At 35.0% G+C, this 20,431-nt stretch overlaps 1 protein-coding gene across 1 annotated transcript; it reads right to left on the bottom strand.

Moving 5' to 3' along the window:
• Window positions 1-2,204: 2,204 nt before the first annotated feature.
• On the bottom strand, window positions 2,205-7,704 carry LOC145563347 (uncharacterized). The gene is made up of 7 exons (XM_081623792.1): window positions 7,275-7,704; window positions 6,386-6,548; window positions 5,229-5,429; window positions 4,910-5,152; window positions 3,321-3,468; window positions 2,894-3,125; window positions 2,205-2,805 (listed from the first exon to the last, which is right to left on the bottom strand). The coding sequence occupies exons 1-7, from the start codon at window positions 7,687-7,689 to the stop codon at window positions 2,462-2,464; spliced, it is 1,746 nt and encodes a 581-aa protein (XP_081479918.1). The 5' UTR covers window positions 7,690-7,704; the 3' UTR covers window positions 2,205-2,461.
• Between the last annotated feature and the right edge of the window lie 12,727 nt (window positions 7,705-20,431).

Below are 20,431 nucleotides of genomic sequence, written 5' to 3'. Positions count from 1 at the left end.
TATTAGACTAGATAAACGGATAAATTAATTTACAAAATTTTAACACCTATAAGAAGAAAGGGATAAGTTGCTACTGTTTAAAATTCATAACTTAATTCATTCGTTTACCTAGTTTAATCACCTCATCGATAAGCATGATAAAAAGTGTGTTGCAAGTATAAAAAAACAGAGGAAATACTTCGTATATTTCATTGTCTCATTTTCCAACCAGCCTCAGGCCCTTTGGAGGGGTGGCCTATATGGGCATCTGGTTCGGGTTTGGATACGGGTCAATTTATTTCGGTTGATAGTCTCTGTTGTTTTGTGTTGTATTAACCTACTTTGTCCTGCCACTCTGCTCAAAAACTTAAAGAATAGGGGCATATTCTCTGTTTCGACATAAAAATAACTGAAACATTTTTTTGGGATTAGGGGTGTAGTTTAAGAACATAATAATAACAATGGGGTATAGTCGTATAGAGAGTGTAGTTATAGGGGCATATTGACGTATTCAAAACATAATAACAACGTTGTAGTGGGGCTTATTTCATATTATTACTCGCAAGACATGTGAGGGTACGAAACGCTAATAAGACGTGTTAGATGAGTTAAAGACACGCTAATAAGACGTGTTAGATGAGTTAAAGACGTAGTGCATCTTTCATTTATAGCAGTGTGTCAATTATATTAAGACAGTTGAAAGAGATTAATATGACAAATATTCTAAAATGGAGTAGACGAATTAATTTGCCTTTTTTGTTGGATATATTTTTGTTTAGTTAGTTTTATTTGAGTATGAAATGGGGTAAAGTATTCATCTTATTTTCACTTATTTCAAGTTTTATAAGCGTAAATATGATAAATTAAAAAGAAATAAATTATAATAAGAGTTATCCAAATTGAAGTTATAAATACCCTTAGATAAAGTGCTATAGATTACAGAAAATGCATGATTATTTGTCAATTAAAATTTGAAAATAAGGAAAGTCTTGATTTGAGTATCAAACGGGTTAGGAAAATTATCATGAAGAATTGTTTAGGATGTAACCTTATTGGATGTATCAAAGCAAGTCAACATCAAGCAGAAGTTGGCCTGTTCAGTCAAAAGTAGTTGCAACATGGTGATTACCAAAAGTCGACGTAGTACTTTGGTAGTTTTAATACTACAATTAGATTGCGTCTTCCATATTTTATCTTATAATTGTGATGATGCCTATATAAACTTATACAAGTTTTTGTTTAACGAAGTTACCTGATTCAAGAAATTGCTTTATACTATGTATAAAGTACTTGAAATTTACATTTATTAGTGTGTTACATATTAATTCAATTATTGCTCAATTAGAATTTGGGTCAAGCACTTCAAAAAAAAAAAAAAACTAACAACAACTTCAAAAGCTGTTGTTGAACACATCCTTAGCGTTTCTTTTAATTTTCCTTGTGATAAGGATTTCTTAATATTTTTCGTTTAATAAATAAATAAATAAAAAATTGTCAAAGGAAAAAAAAAAGTTATAGTAGCCATTTAATTTTGATATATTATGATATCATACATGATACGAAAGTAAAAGCTACTTAATCACAAAAGTTATTATGTACTCCGGTACAAATTTAATCACATGCAAACTTCATCACTTCTTTACAAATTACAAAGTACTTTTTTTCAGCAATAGATAACTTTTTTAAGCAATAACCGCAATTTAAAATACTCCTATGTTTTTTACAAGTATAAATTTTTTTTTATATACAATTAATCATTAAAGTATTTATGTACAACATTTGTGATTGATTAAATCCATTTTTTTTCCAAAAAAAAAAAAGAAAAAAAGAACTACAGTTTGAATGAAGGAACCACTTTCTTTGGAGAATAGTATACGTATTACTCGTAGTTTACCAGTAGAGTGCACAATATAAGAGCTAATCTGTAACTTTTAGAGCTAAAGGAGCAAAAATCCCAGCTACTTCACCAGCAATTTAGACCCAAATCTTTACCATAATCTTTTGCATTTTCATGTGGGCAAAGATAACTAGACCGCAATTTGCGATCTTAATTTGATCAATTAAATTTATAAAAGGGCCAAATCTCACCGGCTCACAGCATTTCACGTTCAAAAAGAACATGCATACTTTATTCTATGATTCTAAATGCTTTTATAAAGATTACACACACCCATAATTTCTTGTACATGAAGCTTAAGCTAGATCGGCTCCTAGGGCCGAAGCTCTTCTATTCACCTGAAAAGCCGAGGCTCTTGTATTCATTTGTAATAATATTGAATAAAATGAAGCTGAAGATTGGTTTCTCTACTAATACTACAAATATAATGGCTTCACATTGAAGTATACATTAAAATACTTAACTCCCCTCCCCGCTAATGAATATACGGAATGTAAGCAAGAGGAATTAATTAGCCTTTATATATACCGAGGGTGAAATGGAGAATACCTACTCTTACAAAATTTAGATGTCCTCTTGTGTATACTACATTGATGACACTGGAACCTTAACCCCTGTATTTTTCTTCAATCTGCAGTAAGATTGAAGATGTTCTTCATCAATTGTCCCCAAACCAGACAGTCGGACACCATACATTTTTAATCTGCGAATGTCTCGAGTGATCGGAGATTGCCAAATCCCATCCCACCAACCTGGTGGAAGAAGTGGCGTGTATGTGCATTGTTTGGGTTGCCCATGGCAACTCAATGGGCCAGCAAACCTGTTCCATGCATGTCCCCATCCAATCTGATTAGTCAATCCATTTCTCAGCATATTGCTATGAAAGCTGCTTAGGAACGAGAAACTAGGGCTTGTGTTGGAAATTTCATCTGAAAATTGGGAGAAAAGGGGTAAAATGTCAGGAGTTCTAATATTTTACAGAAAGAATGAGATCAGAAAATAGTGTAAAAGTAGTACCAAGATTACGAGCTGCAGCTAAAGCTGCAATTAGCTGGGCATAGGTAGTTCCAACTCGCCTATTGGCCCCTGAAACAACAGCATACTTTGCTCGCGATGCAAGAAAGAAATCCACAAATGCAACCCATCTAGGTGCTGGACCCCAATCCTTCGCCCTGAATGGTAAAGCATGTGACCTGCTGGCCTCAAGAGAAATATTTCTTCTAAAATGCTTGTAATCAAAGTGAAGAACCTGTAGGGCAATTTCAAAGTTAATGCAAAAATGCAGAGAACCTGTGGATCTTCCTCCTAGAGCTTGGGTTTAGCCGTTTAGGGATGTTATATTACTTCATAACATCAATGTTCTAAAAACAAAGTGTTGGAATTGAGGCAACTGGTGAATAGTGAATAGTATAGCTATTTAATACAGACAAAATAAACTGAATACCTCAGCAAGTTCTTGTAGACTTGGTTTGATTGTTCTTATGAAAGAGGGGGTATCAGAGACCACAACCACCTTAGGTCTTGCCACCTGCTCGAAGTTCTCCATGGCTTTTCTGATGCAGCTTACTGCAGCCTGCACTGGCCACATTGACCTATACATTGCATGCATCCACAAAATCTCTCATTAATTGGTGATCCAAAGACTAATAAGTGAGAAAACTTGATGATGGCAATTGGACAAAAAAGCCATTGAACATTCAAAATTGAAAGTTATGACTAGCTCAAGGCCTTTCAAATTTGAAAAACATCATAAGATCATTTACTTTACTCAGAAAATCAATATTCCATGTCCCAGAACTAATCTTGATTTCCATGTCCCGTTTTGATTACTTTTTCCCTTCTTTTTTTTGCCTGAATTGTGGATTTGCTAGAGTTATATTCTATTTAAACTTTAAAGTGGGAAAATCCATACCAAGACTGAATAATAAAAATAAAAATAAATCACAATTCAACTAAATGCCTATACTCTACTGATCATGTTACATTGACTTGTTGGGCAATGATGATTACCATTCCGGATTCAATGAAACAGGGGTGTCTCCCAGCATATTTAACCCTGAACCTAGTTGCCAACTTGCCAGCACAACTTGATTTGAAATTTTCCATTAAGAACAGGAAGATCTCATGGTTCAAGATTTGCCATATTGGGGTTCCACAAGGTCGCAATTATATTAGTGCTATATTCTAAGCAAAACCTCTAATTCCTTTCTTTGAATTCAATCAAACTTTAGAGAGACCCGTCATGTTAGAACCTCTACTGTGTGAGATAGGTATCTAAGTAATCAGTCTTTTTTCTGAGCTAGCCAGCCAAGAAGTATTGTTGGTTCCTTTTATCCTGGATCTCATTTGGGGTTTTAGTGTGCTAGGTGCTACATTTCCATCATCATCTTTGCCTGTTAAGCCTAAAGGGATTGTAATACGAGATGGTGATTCACATAGGAACATTGATTATGATTTCGGTGTTCATCTGTATCTGATAGTAACCATGTGGGCATGTGGCATGCGCAGATTTGCTCATGGCAGCACAAAATATACCTTGGGCAGCCATGATGCTTCTGAGTTCTGACACCACCTCTACCTCATACTCACCCCCCTCTTCCTCCTATGCCCCTTTCTCCATTGTAAAGTTAGTATAGTGATTTACTTTCTTGAGTCTGTCTATATCCTACATTGCATACAGAATGAAGTTTTCTGATGGACATTCTAATACCAATTCAGATTATTTTATAGCTACACTATTTGTTAAACTATTATCGCTTCAACTTTTCCCTAGAAGTGTTAGAAGTGATAGAAACTTATCATATATGAACAGGGTAACATATTTCATGTTACTTAAAAAAGGAAGGAAATGCAGGGAACTCAAAGCCATAAGTATGTCCTAAACTCCTAACTCAATAAATTCCCCTAGTACGTCTAATAGAATACTGCCAAATGAAGGACTACAATCACAGTCACTTTGTAACCATTGCTTATCCTTGCTGATAATAATATGAAATATTGGTTTCTAAAGAGAAGCTAGCTTCTTTATAGTACCTGCTTGTCAGCATCCGCATGTGCAATGTGATATCTGGCTCTTCACCACTGGGAAGAACAGACTTTACTGCAGCTTCAATACTCTCGGAAGGAGATATAAGAACTCGCATCAACTCTCCAAAAACATTAGGTCTAAAATTAAGCTCTGGCTTTCCAAACAACTCGTAAGCTGCATTTCTCATCTCAGGATGTACGTTCTTCAGGAAAAACTGAGCTGCAACAGCATCTGTTGTATTTTGCAACCTGTAATAAAAGAAAAGACATACCGTGTTAAATCAGCACACTATTACATCTAACAAGAGAAATGTTTTTTATTTACCAAATGATAGGCTGCTGCCACTTCCTCCAGTTGCTGCAGAGGATGTCTGTACGCAAAGGCTTTTGAAAATCATCAATGCGAACAACCAAATGACGACCATATTTTGCCACACAACCATTCTTTCTCCACAAATGTTTGACTTCTTTCAGGGTAAATGAGGCATTGCTATAAGTAATATAGTCCTCAAAAGGATACATTCCCCTGAAAAAAAGAAGTACAATCAGCACTTGGATCAAGACAGAGCAGTGATCATCAAAAAATTTATGAATTTATATCAATTTCCTATCAAACGGTCAAGTAGGCTATAGATATATTAAACTCGTTATGATATCCAAGGTTGAACTCATCAGATTTCCTAGAATAACTTAGCCTACCTAGGGATGTTGGGGCGGGGCGGGGCAGATGTTGGCCTTCCCATCCCCATCCCCACCTAATATCTTCATCCCCATCCCCGCAGCGGGTTCAATTTTCATCCCCATCCCCGTCCCACCAGATACAACTCCAAAACCATCCCCGCCCCACCCCCCACTTGGATATCAATCCCCACCTAATCCCCACCAAAGACCCACCTAATCCCCACCCAAGATCCACCTAATCTCCGTATCTCAAATACAAAACCCAACATAATTGATACAAATTATAAAATAAAACATTCTACACACATTTTTGTGTTATAATATAAGTGTCGTACAAAGTATTATAATTAATATTGTATTTCACGTAATTATTTTATAAATAGCATAAAAGTATGTAATTTTGCTTTAAAAAATATATAAATGTGGGTACGAGGTGAGGATGGGGCAGGTACAAAGTGGGGCGGGGCGGGGATGGTGCGGGTACAATTTAAAATCCACCCCCGCCCCATCACCCATGGCGGGTATGGTTATTATCCCCATCCCCGCCCCACCACCCGCCAAACCGAGACCCATCCCCGCCCCACTAGGGCGGGGATGGGGCGGGTCTCTTACTTGACCCGCCCCACTGACATCCCTAAGCCTACCTATCACTAAAAACAGTATGCAAACAACCGACAAAGAGATCGATCTCCTACCAGCTATAATCAAAGGAGAATCATTATTAAAAGTATCATTTCCTTTATAAGTCTATACTACATTAAAACATGTAAGCCGAAGGCTTGAGAGAGAACCAATTTATGCCTGGTTTGCCCGATGATCAAGGAACGATTTAACATGATGCTTAATGCTGCAGCCGTCAATATCTTATACATTTCATTCCCAAATCCAGCTTCAGAAGCTTTAGCTATGACAAAACCATGCCGACAAAATTGCTCTGGAGGGAGCTTCTGAACTCTTGAAGGACCTGAAATCGAAATATAGTTAAATTAACTTGCTCAAGTTCCAAATCAACAAGACAAGCTTTTTGAAAAAATGCATTTTACCCACATCTAAGTATGCTACAGTAGTTGACATTATATAGATACAAACTAAAAATTGTCTCATTTAGAGTAAAACACAAAGTGGCATAGTACATGAACTTTTAGTCCAACAAATTCGATAAATCTGGACAGATTACCCATATAAAGATGTCCAGGACCAGGAGTAGCACTACTCCTATCATTCCCTAATCATTCTCTTAATCAAAAACATTCAACAGTGCAACACAAAAACCCTTTTATCATATTCGCATCAATTAATACCTATGTTACCCGAACTCTTCATTTTACCTCATGTCAAATCTTTAACACTTGGACACATACCCGTGTCACACTCGAGTATGGTACCCGAGTGACCGAGTCAAGTAACATAGATTACCACACCGGCCCTAATCATGGAAGCTTTACAATGATTATGACATCCAACGCCCTAATCATGGAAGATTTACAATAATTATGACATTCATTACTGAAATAGCTTTTGCAATAATGCAACAAGACAACACAAACTTCTATGTAACAATTGAATACAAGCAATAGTTTCAAAAAATACGAAATCATTAGAGTTTATCAATCTACCTAACGCACAAAAATAAATGCAATAGTAATAGTATAAATATTAAAAATTCCCACAAAAAATAAGATAAAATTACCATTGATTAGGAAATGATGATGAATTAATCTCCTAACACGAAGAGACTCCTTCCAAGCAGCAAAACCAGGCTGAAAAACCTGACCCATTTGTTCAACAGTAGCACACGACGTCGTTTCAACAACCCCATGATTATTTTGAGGAGATAATACAGAAAAAGATGAAGAAGAAAGATTATAAAAATCTGGGTTTTCTTCATTATTAACAGAAATTGAAATTAAAGCTGATGAATCTGAAAACCCATTTGAAGAAGATGAAGAAGTAATAGAAAATACAGCTTCAGTAGAAGGATCTACAAGCTTAATACTAAGCAGTATTAACCCAATTAATGTAATGAAACCCATTAATAAAATCATTAATTTTATAGAATGTAATAATACTAACATTCTTTTCTGGCTTGACCCAAATATTCTCATTATTAATTTGTTGAAATTTTCTGGGAAATATATTTGATATTTAGCAAATACTCTGACTCTTATTTAAAGGAAAAAGAGAGGATTTATATAGTACTCGTGTCAGTATCTCCGTGTTGGATTGCATGACGGGAAACTCGGGGCCAAAGAATTGAAGGTTTTTACATTTTTGCACCTTATATTATTGTGTGATATGGGATAATTATGTGAATTTAAAGCATGTCGGTGTATTATTAATTTTATATTTGCCATATGATAAATAAAGTGTTATTTGATGTGTACTTTCTTTGATGGATGGATTGCATTTAATGTTGATTTGAATTTTGTTTTGCTTTTCTGATTACGTGGTACAATGCATTTAAAGTTAAATAAAGCTAGAGTTTTGGCAATGTGAGATGTTTTTGGTGAGAATTTGGTTTAAAAGTACTTGTTCTGTCCCTTAATTAGATGTCTATTTTTAAAAATATATGGAAATTAAGAAACTTAAACATTCTTTAATATCCATGATTGGAAGTACAAAGCGCATGTGGACTTGTGGAGTTAGAGAGTGATAAAAGAAAAAGAAAAAAAAAGGTAGTTGGTAATTATTGAAGAGATAGAAAGAGAAAGTGTTGGAAAAGGATGTCAAAAGTATAAAATAAATAAAAGAAAATTGACAACAACTCATCAAAAAGAGGGAATATTAACAAAAAGTACATTCTTAAAATCGAAATAAACATCTAATTTTGAAACCTCAAAAAGAAAAGTAGGCATTTAAGTAAAGAACGGAGGGAGTATGTTCATCTTAACTTCTTGTTGAAATATACATTTATGGTGGAAGAAAGTCATGGAGGAAGTGAAGAGAAGCCATGGCAGTAGCTTGCTTCTATCAGAATATTGGAAGAGAGAATGAGAGGAAAGGGAAAAGTAAGTATCTTATTATTGGTGGAATGAAAAAGTTAGATACAAATTGCTATTACATGTATTTACATACTAATAAACCTATACTAGTACACTACTAAACTTATACTACTAAATTGTACAAGTATATTCCAACACCCCCCCCCCCCCCCCCCAAACTGAAAACTAAACTAGAAGTGAACTCTTCATTAACTTGGAAACTTGTCTGCTAGCATGAACAAGTAGTGTAGAAACCCAATAGTTGCAACTGAACGTCTGAATGTGCTTGTTGTTTTCTTGTGATGAACATGCAAAGGTGCAAACATGCGATGCTGAAGAAGCATATATGCTGCTATCACATTGAATACTCTCCTCATAAACTCCATAGGGTGAAAAAGACTGAATTCCATAGGCTGTCATCCAAGCCATAAGCTGCCATCCAAACCATACTACTACTGAACGCTTTACTATATCCTTGTACCAAACTCTCACCATCAATCACTGCTACCCCATCCGATATACCACCAAAATACTTCGTACAACCAACTATGCTTGCATACACAACTTCCTATCCTCCAAATACACCAATAAACCATCCACCCATCACACTACATACACCACAACTCTGATTTGAGATAGAAATGATCACTATGGATCTTGAGGAGAAAAGGCCTCAATGGGCAAGAAAAGAACCTCTATGGGTCATAAAATTTGATCACTATGGATCACAAAAAAAGAATGAATGTGGAAGAGAATGTGTGTAGAAGCTGAAAACAGAGAAGATAATGATCACAAAGGATCTGAAAATTTGACCTCTTTGGGTCTGAGATTGACCACTTGGGTCTTTGAAGAAATGAGCCTCAATAGGTCTCACCAAAACTGATCACAAAAGATCTCAAAACTGACCTTTTGGCCACAACAAAACTGACCACTATGGGTCTTGAAAAATGACCATCTATTGGGTCTGAAAAAAAAACTGATCTCAATGGATCATAAAGAAAGCCTCTATAGGCACAACAAAATGACCAACTATGGGTCTTGAGAAAAAGGACCACTATGGGTCAAAATAAGCCTCTATGGGCAATCAACAAGCCACTATGGGCAAAAACAAGCCTCTATGGGCGAAGACAAGCCTCTATGGGCATCAAATCATTCACAACTGACCTTGGTCACACCAAAAACTTCAACAAATCAACATCAAATTCAACCTGAAAAATCCACCAAACAATGACAAAGAGCTTATGCTACCACCCAAAATCCACAACAACCAATCATACTACTTTGAACAGTCATATAATCAACCCAACAAACCAATATCCATCATCATCCAACAATACAAAACACACTCCAATTCAACTTTCAATCAAGAACAACCCAAATGCAATAGTAACTAGAATCTTAATCCACAATAACTTCAATAAATTCTGACTACACCTCCAATCAATCAATATACACCAAATCACCAAACAAGAATTGAAAGTATAAGAATTATACAAGAATTTAACAGAAATTCTCAAGCCAAACAAGAATGTGGGAAGTAATATTGTACTAGAACACACGCAACTTCCTTCAATCACCACCGAAGAAAAGAAAGGGCAAACACCAACAACAACCGTGACAGCAACGACGGCGGTGGCTACGAACACCACCAACAAGAATATTGAACAACCCAACAACGAGAACGAAGAACCCAGAAGCTGGACTTCACTAATTGCTTCACTGTAATTTCGGGGGCAAAACCCAGAAACTACAATCCGAGACAATCTTTAATTTCTAAGCCCAGAACATGAAACCCAGAAATTTGAGCAAAAACTTGAGCAATTGAAATTCTTCAAACCAATCAAACTGAAGTTCTAATAACCTAAACTTGCAAGCCCAGAAAACCGATCGAAAATCTTCAAGAAACACCCATAAATCCACCAGAAAACTGATCGAAATTGTTCAAATTCGAACAATAAAGAGTGAAAAATTGGAAGAACCCTAGAAATTTGGGTAAAGTTCAAGAATCAAAAAAAAAAATTATTTGATTTTTGGTTCGAAAAATAAATTATAAGTGATTATAGAAGACAATTACGTGAATTAATCCTCCAATTGCTGAATTTTGAGTAAGAAATTCCAAACAAAAAATAAGATGAAAAATCTTGAAATTGAAGAAGAAGAAGAAAAAATGCGGAATGAATGAGAGGAATCGACCTGCTCTGATACCATGTTGAAATATACATTTATGGTGGAAGAAAGTCATGAAGGAAGTGAAGAGAAGCCATGGCAGTAGCTTGCTTCTATCAGAATCTTGAAAGAGAGAAAGAGAGGAGAGAGAAAAGTATGTATCTTATTATTGGTGGAATGAAAAAGTTGGATACAAATTACTATTACATGTATTTATATACTAATAAACCTATACTAGTACACTACTAAACTTATACTACTAAACTGTACAAGTATATTCCAACACTTCTGGTTACTGCCAAAGTAAGAATATACTTGTATATGAGTTCGGAAAATATTAGTTCAAAACTTCAAATAATCCTCCAACTTATGTTTTATATTATTTGTAACAATGAATTTACACGGACTCATAACCAAAATTTGTTTATGGTTTCCCTTAAAAAATTATGTTTGTGGAGATGGAAAGGCATGTGATGAAGAGATAGATAGAGATAACACAAACTATTGGGTGCGGCAGTTCGCACCCAATGTTTCGTGCGACACATTTATTTCTCCTTTCTCCATTTGCTGCTTTCTTCACTTTTCTCCTCTCTTAAAATAAGAAAATTGCATGACCTTTCTCTCTCCTCTTTCTTCTTTCCTCAACCTAAAAAACTCCATGTTCATTTCTTCCGTCTGAAAAAATTCCGGATTAATTTCAGATGCGAGACAACAATAATTTCGATTTGGTGGTGCGATTTGTGATTGAATCTAAGGTTGTTATTGTATGTCACAATTGCAGGGGTGGAGTTCGCAATTGCAAGTCAAAGGGGTGGAGTTTGCAATTGCAGGTTTAGAGTTCGCAGTCGCATGGATGGAATAGCTCATTCACAATTGCAGGTTGCAAGGGATTACATGCCGCGATTGTTGTGTACGGTGGTTGTGACTAATTGGTGGAGTTCGTTGTTGGTGGCGGTTTGATGGTGGCTGATTAGGCGACAGTTGGGGAGTAGTAGTGGTTCGGTGCTGCTTTTGTTGGTTGGGCAGTTGGGGAGTGTGTTGCGGTTGTAACAATGGTAATGGTTGTCGAATTGGGAGATGCATATTACGTTACTTTTTGAATGCGTTATTTTTTTATATATATTCTTGTATAATATATCTAATTTTTTGTTGGATGAAATGGTTAATTATGTGGATCAGCCAACAAAATACCAATATCAGCCAATAAATGTCTGATATTAGGGCCTGTTCATATTTACTGAACTGAGCTGAACTGAACTGAACTGAACTGATTGGAGCTGAACTGAACTGAACTGATTGGAACTGAACTGAACTGAACTGAACTGATTGGAACTGAACTGAACTGAACTGAACTGAATTAAGCTGAAATGAATATTTTATGTGAGAGGGAAATTAAGAGTTGAACTGAACTGAACTGAACTGATTGGAACTGAACTGAACTGAACTGAACTGATTGGAGCTGAACTGAACTGAACTGAAATTAAGTAAATATGAACAGGCCCTTAGTCAACATTAGGAACATATCAGAACATATCAGACATCAATAAAAAAAACGTATCAGCCAACAAAAAGAACATATCAGCCAAAACCAAAAAAATCAAATTATAGGGAACATGTTAGCCAACAAATAAAACATATCGGCCAATAAAAGAAATACATCAGCCAAAAAAAGATACATATCAACCAACATTAGGAACATATAAGCCAATAAAATAAACATATCAGCTAATAAAAATAAATATATAAGCCAACAAAAGGATAAAATCAACAAACAAAAACAACATATAAGCTAACAAAATAAACATAATAGGAAAAAAAAAATGAACCATATAAGCCAACAAAATAAACATATCAGCCAACTAAAAAAAGATATAAGCCAACTAAAGAAACATATCAGTCAACTAAGTCTAATAGCATCCAACAAAATGAACGTATCAAATATTCAAAAAAAAAAAAAAAAAGAAACATATCAGCCAAAAAAAGAAGATATCGGTCAATACAAAAAACATATCAGCCAACAAATAAAACATATCAACCAACAAATGAAACATATCAGCCAAGCCTGCTGCACCATAATTATGCGTATGGTAGGCCTTACCCAATACCTTCTCTAAAGATAATTGATGACTTTTAAAGGATAAAACAGGGGGTGTTAAACGACGCCCTCATTTTACTAGATAACACCCATATTTAAACATGAATGGACAAGCATACCCTTGTATGTATTCCATAATTTTCTTCCTTCTAACTCAATCCAACATTCTTAACCTCCCAACAAACCACCACCGACCACTACCAACCGAGGGCAAGGTCATCGGACTCATCGCCGCAGTTAATTTGAAAAAAAATGGGTGGAAGCCAAACGCCTACTTTTTTTCAAAATTTTAGGCGAGAAACGCTTAGAATTTTCGAAATTCCATTGGAGATTCGAAAATTCTAGGCGTTTCCCCCCTTAGAATTTACCATTTTTTAATCGTTTTTTGTTTTTAACATAACTTTTGATCCATAACTTGGATAAAAAAAAACAAATAAAATATCATTGGAAAGTGCATAACCGTTCCGAAAATTAGGGTACCCGATACGATAACCATAACGATTTGGGTACCCGTTACGATAATTTGTTATTGGGTATTGTTATTTGGTATCATTTTAAAATTAACAGTTACCCAATCCGATCCGATAAACAAATTTTTGTTTTTTTCCTACTTAAATCTATTTTTCCAAAATATAAACTCTGACTTTACTTCATTATCACTTTATAATATCAATGATAAGTAATATTATTAATAATTTGGTCAAGATCATGTGGTATTGTTGTTAATTAGTGTAAATGATATCATAGTAACTACATTATTATGTTTAATTATCATTATTGGGTACCTGATAACAGATCCGAAAATTCGAGTATTCGAAATCCGGGTACCCGAACTTATCGATTCGGTTTATGGATATCACTTTTAGTGATATTGGTTATCGGATACCCGAACTGTTAATATTAACGGTACGGGTACCCGTTCCACGCTCACCCCTAATTGTATATACAATATTGCTATTGATATGTCCATTTTATATAGTGTTTTACCCCCATTCCTTGGTCTTAATTAGTAGTGTTTTTTGGCTCTTTAGAGCCACTTTTATTACTAATATGTGTGTTTTAGTGTTTTCGTAGTTTTGGTTGAGTTTTATAGGGAATTGCACTCTTGGAGCATTTTCCCGGGATTTTATGGAGCGACTACGAGCATTGGAGGAGCACGACCATCTTTCATAGCCCAAGATCGGTTAGAGTCATCAAACCGGTGATTAAGGGCTCGACTTATGAGAAGATAAGGCATTGGACCGAGTGATTAAAGCCCCAAGTAGGATATTTGGTTTGGGCCGAGTTACAAGTCTAAACAAGGAGTCCAAGTAGCCCGAAGTGTCACCACCCGGTGCAAGGGTCTCCGCCCAAAGGCGCGCCCGATCGGGCGCGAGAAGAGAAGCTCACGAAGAAAAAAAGGCGGGCCCGATCGGGCGCGTGTTTCTGAGGAGAAGTTTAAGCGTCGTTTAAGTTATTTTAACTTAGGATTTTCGAGCTTAGTATAGATACGCTTTTGTTAAGCGAGTTTAGTATTCTTTTCTCCCTTTTCCTTACTCTCTCTCTCTCTCTCTCTCTCTCCTCTTAAACTCTAGTATTATTTTCACTACAAGAAAAATCACTTTTCGTAGCGATTATTTCGTAGCGATTGTTCATTCGCTACAATATGCAAGTATGTTTGTGAAATAATTAAGGATGTCGTATCATTTTTACAATCGCCATGGTTTTCCCATATAAAATCGATACGGAAAGCATAATAATACATATCCACACTATTTTTACACATTAATATAATTTTGAGAAATCGTATCATTTATAATCGCCACTAAATCCTAAAAATCGATACGAAAAGCCTTTTCAACACTAGATATATAAATATTGTTTGACAAATAATACATAAAACATGTTATAGCTTATTGGTGAAACATTTAATATAAGAGTTTGAGGTTGCATGTTCGAATCTTATAAAGATCATACGCATGTTTTTTTTTTTTTTGAAGAAAATGAGTTGAACATTTATAGCGATTGTAATCGCTACAATAATTACTATGATTGGATGTAGTTTTTCGTATCGATTATTGAGGCCAACCTCAGCGATATTGAAAACCACTACTAAAGGCTAAGGCAACGGGGGATATTGTATCGAATGACCATTCGTTGGGAAAGCTTTTTGTTGCAATTACAATCGATACTAAAGGTTAAAATAATCGCTACGGAAAGGTTATTTTCTTGTAGTGTTTCTCTCTCTACAACTCTTTGTTTAGTTCCATCTCTTGTTTCCTTCAACTTTGGTAACGATTTCTTCTCCTTTAATCTCAGTTATTTATTCTCTCTCTTTCATCATGACTTGTTTAATTGCTTTGTTTAGTTTATATTTAATTATGTGTGCGTAGTTTTCTTTCTAGGGTTATGGGGATCCATAAATGATATGAAGGGGTAATTTATTATTGTTAATTGTCAATGCTTGATTAATTTCCTATTGATTGATTTAATGCTATACGGTTAGATTTGGCCAGATTTAATTCGTATGAGTTTAGCAATATTGATTCGAGATTCGAGATATGAGAATTGATGTTTAGGCTTAGTTTCAATAGGCAAACTAATTTATAAATGGTTAGGTCGAGATTCGAGAGATGAGATTTAATATCGGTAAATTAACTCTGTGATTGTAATACGTAGCGAAAGCCCTTTATGATCTGATTAATTGATGTATTGATGATTGATTGTTATGTTTTACCCTGGAATATTATTTATTGGTGAACCTATGCCCTAGGTTTTTTATCATTTGATTTCTCCCTACTCATATTCCTCGTAGTATAGTTCCTTTAAATAACAACTTTTGGTTACTTAATAATTTAGATTATAATAATTAATTAGGAATAGAAAGACTCGTTTCCCTGTGGATTCGACCCTACTTCCCTACCTATTATTAGTTAGTAGTTTTAGGAATTACTTTTGATTAGGTGATACGACTTTAGCCTGTCAGCTATATGATACTTTTGACTACTTTATATGTTTATATATGTTATATGTAATTTATTTTGGACCTACAATAATGGGTTTGTCTTCCAGGGGCAGATGTCGACATCCTCAACTCCATCTAGCATTTTTATTCTTATCCCACAATGGATCCAAATCTAAAATCATCCCTGTTGCACTCTCCACTTGGATATCCACACCCATCCACCTTCCCCGTCCTAGACCCACCTTATACTAAAGACGGTTTTAGGGCGTGCCGGGTTGTGTCTCGTGTTAGGCCCACATGGATTTGGGGTTGGTTAGGCCCGGCCGATGGCTCGGTCTGCGAGTTTTGTGTCGTGCCATGCAGGCCGAAGTTTACAAAAGGTTGGTCCGTGCATGACCCACACCCACGTGTCATCTTGACGGGCCGTGCCAGACTTGCGTGCCTAAGTAAAATTGCATTGATTTTAGCATATTTTGTTGTGGCGGGCTCGGTCGTACTGTACCTTATCGTGCTTCTCTCACATAAAGGTGGCCTAGCCCGACCCTCACGCACAGTACCGTACCGTGTTTTTTTTCGTGCCGGGCCCAGTTCCATCTTTATCTTAATTATAAGAAAGGGGGAAAAAAATTAGCCCAATAAAATGGCAATAATGAATTACTAAATACATACTAAAATAAATTACAAAAAGTAATCATTTAATACACAATCTGTTTTTGTTTGACAGAATGATAGCATATTAGCATTGCGTTATTTTTTTTTTCTTTAACACAAAATGATACTTTCTCTGTTTTTTTTTTTTACCTAATCAATTTCTTGTATCATGCTTGTCAATGCAAAACTTAAAGATTAATAACTTTAATTCTCCATAAGAAAATTATAAAAGTTATATATTATCGTGATGGTACTTATTGAGATGAATTCAAAAAAATCCCACATAAATATGTTTTTCCTTATATATTATTCACAAAGATGTTTAAATAAGGGACAGTGAATAGTGTAAAAGTCAAAACGGGTCAAGTAAAAAAGAACGGAGGAATTTAGCAACAAGTGTTTGAATCTGATATCAAGTCTTTAGACCTTGAATAATTTGCATACTTTATGTAATTTTTTAAAATATATGGATAATGGGAGCAGGTATGAGGCGGGGTAAGGTGGTTATGGTTTTCATCCCCATCCCATCCTCACCATATGCTAAGAAAACTTGGGCTCATCCCCGCCCCACTGAAGTGACATCCTTAGTCATTCATTAGATATGATGATATGAGTTTTATTAAAGAACTACAAGAAACTAATGTGTGATGTTTATCATGCTAAACAGGGTTCATGATCTTATGTATAATATTATTTGGAAACCTATTAACTCGAGGGGTCGATTGGTTCATCTAATGATCTAAGGGAAAGATAATGTGTAACACCCCCGATTTACTAACTAATAATTGTAGGGAATATTTCAAGCATCCCACACTTGAGCCCCACTGTGATCATACACTTAAGCATGGTAGCGTCCAAAGGGAAGGAAGCTAGAGCAAAAGAGTCGCCAACAAGTTTTAAGAACTTGTAAACCGTTCACATGGTGAAGGTTACACCCCTTAACGATCTAGGAGATCGTTAACTCCAATAGGTCTGGAACCATGACTGGAAGTTCGGGGATGAAGGTACAAATCCAACCTAAAAGAGATTGAGTTTGCCCTAAAAATAGGCCTCTACTTTATTCTTCTCGTATTCATGTGCGCTTTCTGACTAACATACAATCATTAGATTAACCCTAAACTTGTTTAATCTATGTTGGTTGAAATTAATGCACAAACAAATCTATTATTGGCTATCACTTGAATTATAATCATATTAACCTAAACAAGATTATTAATTATCTTATTAAGCGTGATTACAAGTGCAAATTCCCTTTAAACCTGCATAAAAGGCGTGATCAAGCAATAACAATAATGTATATAATATCAAGCAACATAATAACAATCATCATAATAATATTCTCAATCTCAAAGCATAATAATATTAGCAAGATCCTGGGCATGATACTAACAAGATTAATAACAAACCCTAGCATGTCACTAAACATTAAAGATCAAAGCTTTATCCCTAACATGCTACTAACATGATATTAGGAAAGAAAAAGGAAGCATCATAATAATATACATGATATTAGAAATTTTAATTAACCCTAAACATGATACTAGGAAGCAATAAAACATCCTAACATGATACTAGGAATCAACAAAATAATCTAAGCATGATTTCTATATCAAAAGATCAATAAAGCAATTAAATTACTTACTTGAATGCCTCGTATCTCTTTCTAATAACAAAATACACGCGTTAGTAACTTCAAGGAAAATATTAAAATCAAACAATTAAATTAAATAATTGAAATAGGAATTTGGAACCAAACCCTCAAAAATTATCAACCATTCACATCTAAGGCGAAGGCAAGCTCGAACTTGGCTAGGTGTGTCTAGAACTAATGTATGTGGAATTTTGTAAAAGGGGAAGGTTTAGAAAAAGAATAGAGAGAAAAGGAAAGCTTCTAGCTTTTTAGAAAGAGAATAGAGAGAGATGATTGTTGATTGTAGATCCTTGAAAACAGGGAAATTCGTCCCCTATTTATAGGAAAAATAGCACGGGATCAAAGAAAATCATATTCGGAATAAAATACCTCCTGTCGCCAACGACAAGAGTCAGCGCCAGACGATAAGCTCGTCGCCAGGCGACGAAGGTCAGCGCCAGGAAACGAAAGTCAGCGTCAGGCGACGACTTTGTCGTCTCGTGCTGGTTCAAAAGTACAACGCGCTTTTACAAGCGGAATCACTTTTTAAACCGGTTACAGGTAACTGCGTCCAAGCAGATTTACAATCAAATTTAATATATCTTATTCAAAATAAAACATCTTTTTTAAAAATATAATTATCAATCCTAATCTTATTAGAATTAAAGAGAACCTTCTAGATGTTCCTAGAAGATCAAAATCAATCCTAATTACTTTAGAAATAATAATTAATAGGCCCTCCTCTACATCATTGAGCCACATTTAAAATCATTGGGCCTAATTTAATTTAATCCATAACTTCATCATAATTCATCGGAATTGGGATTATAATATATCATTGGAAAACTCTTTTCAAACCCAATCCAACTACACTGTTATTGGACCCTTATCATGGACCAAACCAAACTGGACTGGCTATTTTTATATAAACAGAGTAAGAAAAGAAATATTTTTGAAAACAGAAAGAGAAATATTTTCATAAAAACATCCTCGTCACTAGACTTTCCACACTTTCACTTTGTTCGATAATCAAATGACGTGAAAGGTATTCATCACTGGGTTTGGTTTTGGGGAGACACATTTGGGTGTCTACAATAATAAATAAGAATTAAAGGAAAAATAAACAACTTTTGAATAAAATTGCGAAAGCATACTGTAGACACCTGATTGTGTCTCCCCAAAAACCAAAACCAGTGATGAATACCTTTCACGTCATTGATTATCGAACGAGGTGAAATGTGAAAGAGTCTCGTGAATCTCTCTGTTTTTAATAAATATACTTCTTTCTGCTTTTGAAAATCTTTCTTTTCGTACACTATTTATGAAAAATGTCCAGTCCAGTTTAGTTTGGTCCATAATATGGGTTCAATAATTTTGTATTTGGATGGGTCTTGGAAAGACCTTTCCAGTGATATATTATAAGCCCAATTCCGATGAATAATGAGGAAGTTATGGCTAAAATACTAAACTGAGCTCAAATTGGATTTTACCTACGACCCAATGATCATGTGGAGGGTCCAAAGCCTTAATCCCATTCCTAAACTAATTAGGATTAATTAGAAGCTTCTATAAGTTTCTAAAAGATCTTAATTATCCTTTTTTGAAAACATAAGATTAAAGAATTTGAAATTTAATAAAACTCCTCTTTTTTAGAGTCCTTGTTTTGTGCAAAATGGAATATGTTCAGATATTATTTTTGTGTCTCATAATTTTTATCCAAATTTTATATGGTTGGATAGATCTTGAAATTATCTTTCCAATGATATATTATAATATTAATTCCGAGCTATAACGAAAAAGATATGAAAGAAATACGAAACTCTATCCAAAACTGACACCCTTCCACTATTTCGGCCATATCATTTTATCTACAAAAGATTTTAATCTGATTCTAATTGGTTTGGAAAGTAGACTTCAAGGGATTTCCAACGACGTATTATATGACTTATTTCGACTTCTGGATCAAAAGCCATGATAAAAACAAAATCCGTAAAAAACTGTTTTTGTCGCGATGCGATAATCTTATCGCGCCGCGATAGTCCTTATCTTGTCGTGTCAAAAGGAATTTTATTCCGATTCAAATTCTAACTCTTTTCTAATCATTTTCGGATGTTTTTCTCTATAAATAGGGTCGTATTTCCCCATTTTAATCACCAGCAATCATCTAATTCTAATTCTCTTCTCTTTTCAAAGCTGGAAGCTTATTCTTTCCTTCACTCTCTTGATTTCTAATCTTTCCCTTTTCAAAATATAATACTGTATTCACGAGTCTTAGACGCACACAACCAAGTTCGAAGTTGCCTTCGCCCTAGACGTGAAAGGTTGATAATTTCTAAGGGTTTGGTCCCAACTCTATTTCAATTATTTAAATTAATTATTT

The sequence above is a fragment of the Chenopodium album genome, chromosome 10, assembly GCF_948465745.1.
Source record: "Chenopodium album chromosome 10, dcCheAlbu1.1, whole genome shotgun sequence".
In the NCBI taxonomy this organism is placed as follows: Eukaryota; Viridiplantae; Streptophyta; class Magnoliopsida; order Caryophyllales; family Amaranthaceae; genus Chenopodium; species Chenopodium album.
The sequence above is the reverse complement of the archived record's forward strand: the minus strand, read 5'-3'. Positions and strand labels throughout refer to the sequence as shown.

Coding starts and splice junctions, on each gene's coding strand:
- LOC145563347 (XM_081623792.1), bottom strand. CDS start 7,689: ATGAGAATATTTGGGTCAAGCCAGAAAAGAATGTTAGTATTATTACAT. Junction 3,469..4,909: donor ATGCGGATGCTGACAAGCAG/GTACTATAAAGA, acceptor TGCAATGTATAG/GTCAATGTGGCCAGTGCAGG. Junction 3,126..3,320: donor GTCTACAAGAACTTGCTGAG/GTATTCAGTTTA, acceptor ATTGCCCTACAG/GTTCTTCACTTTGATTACAA.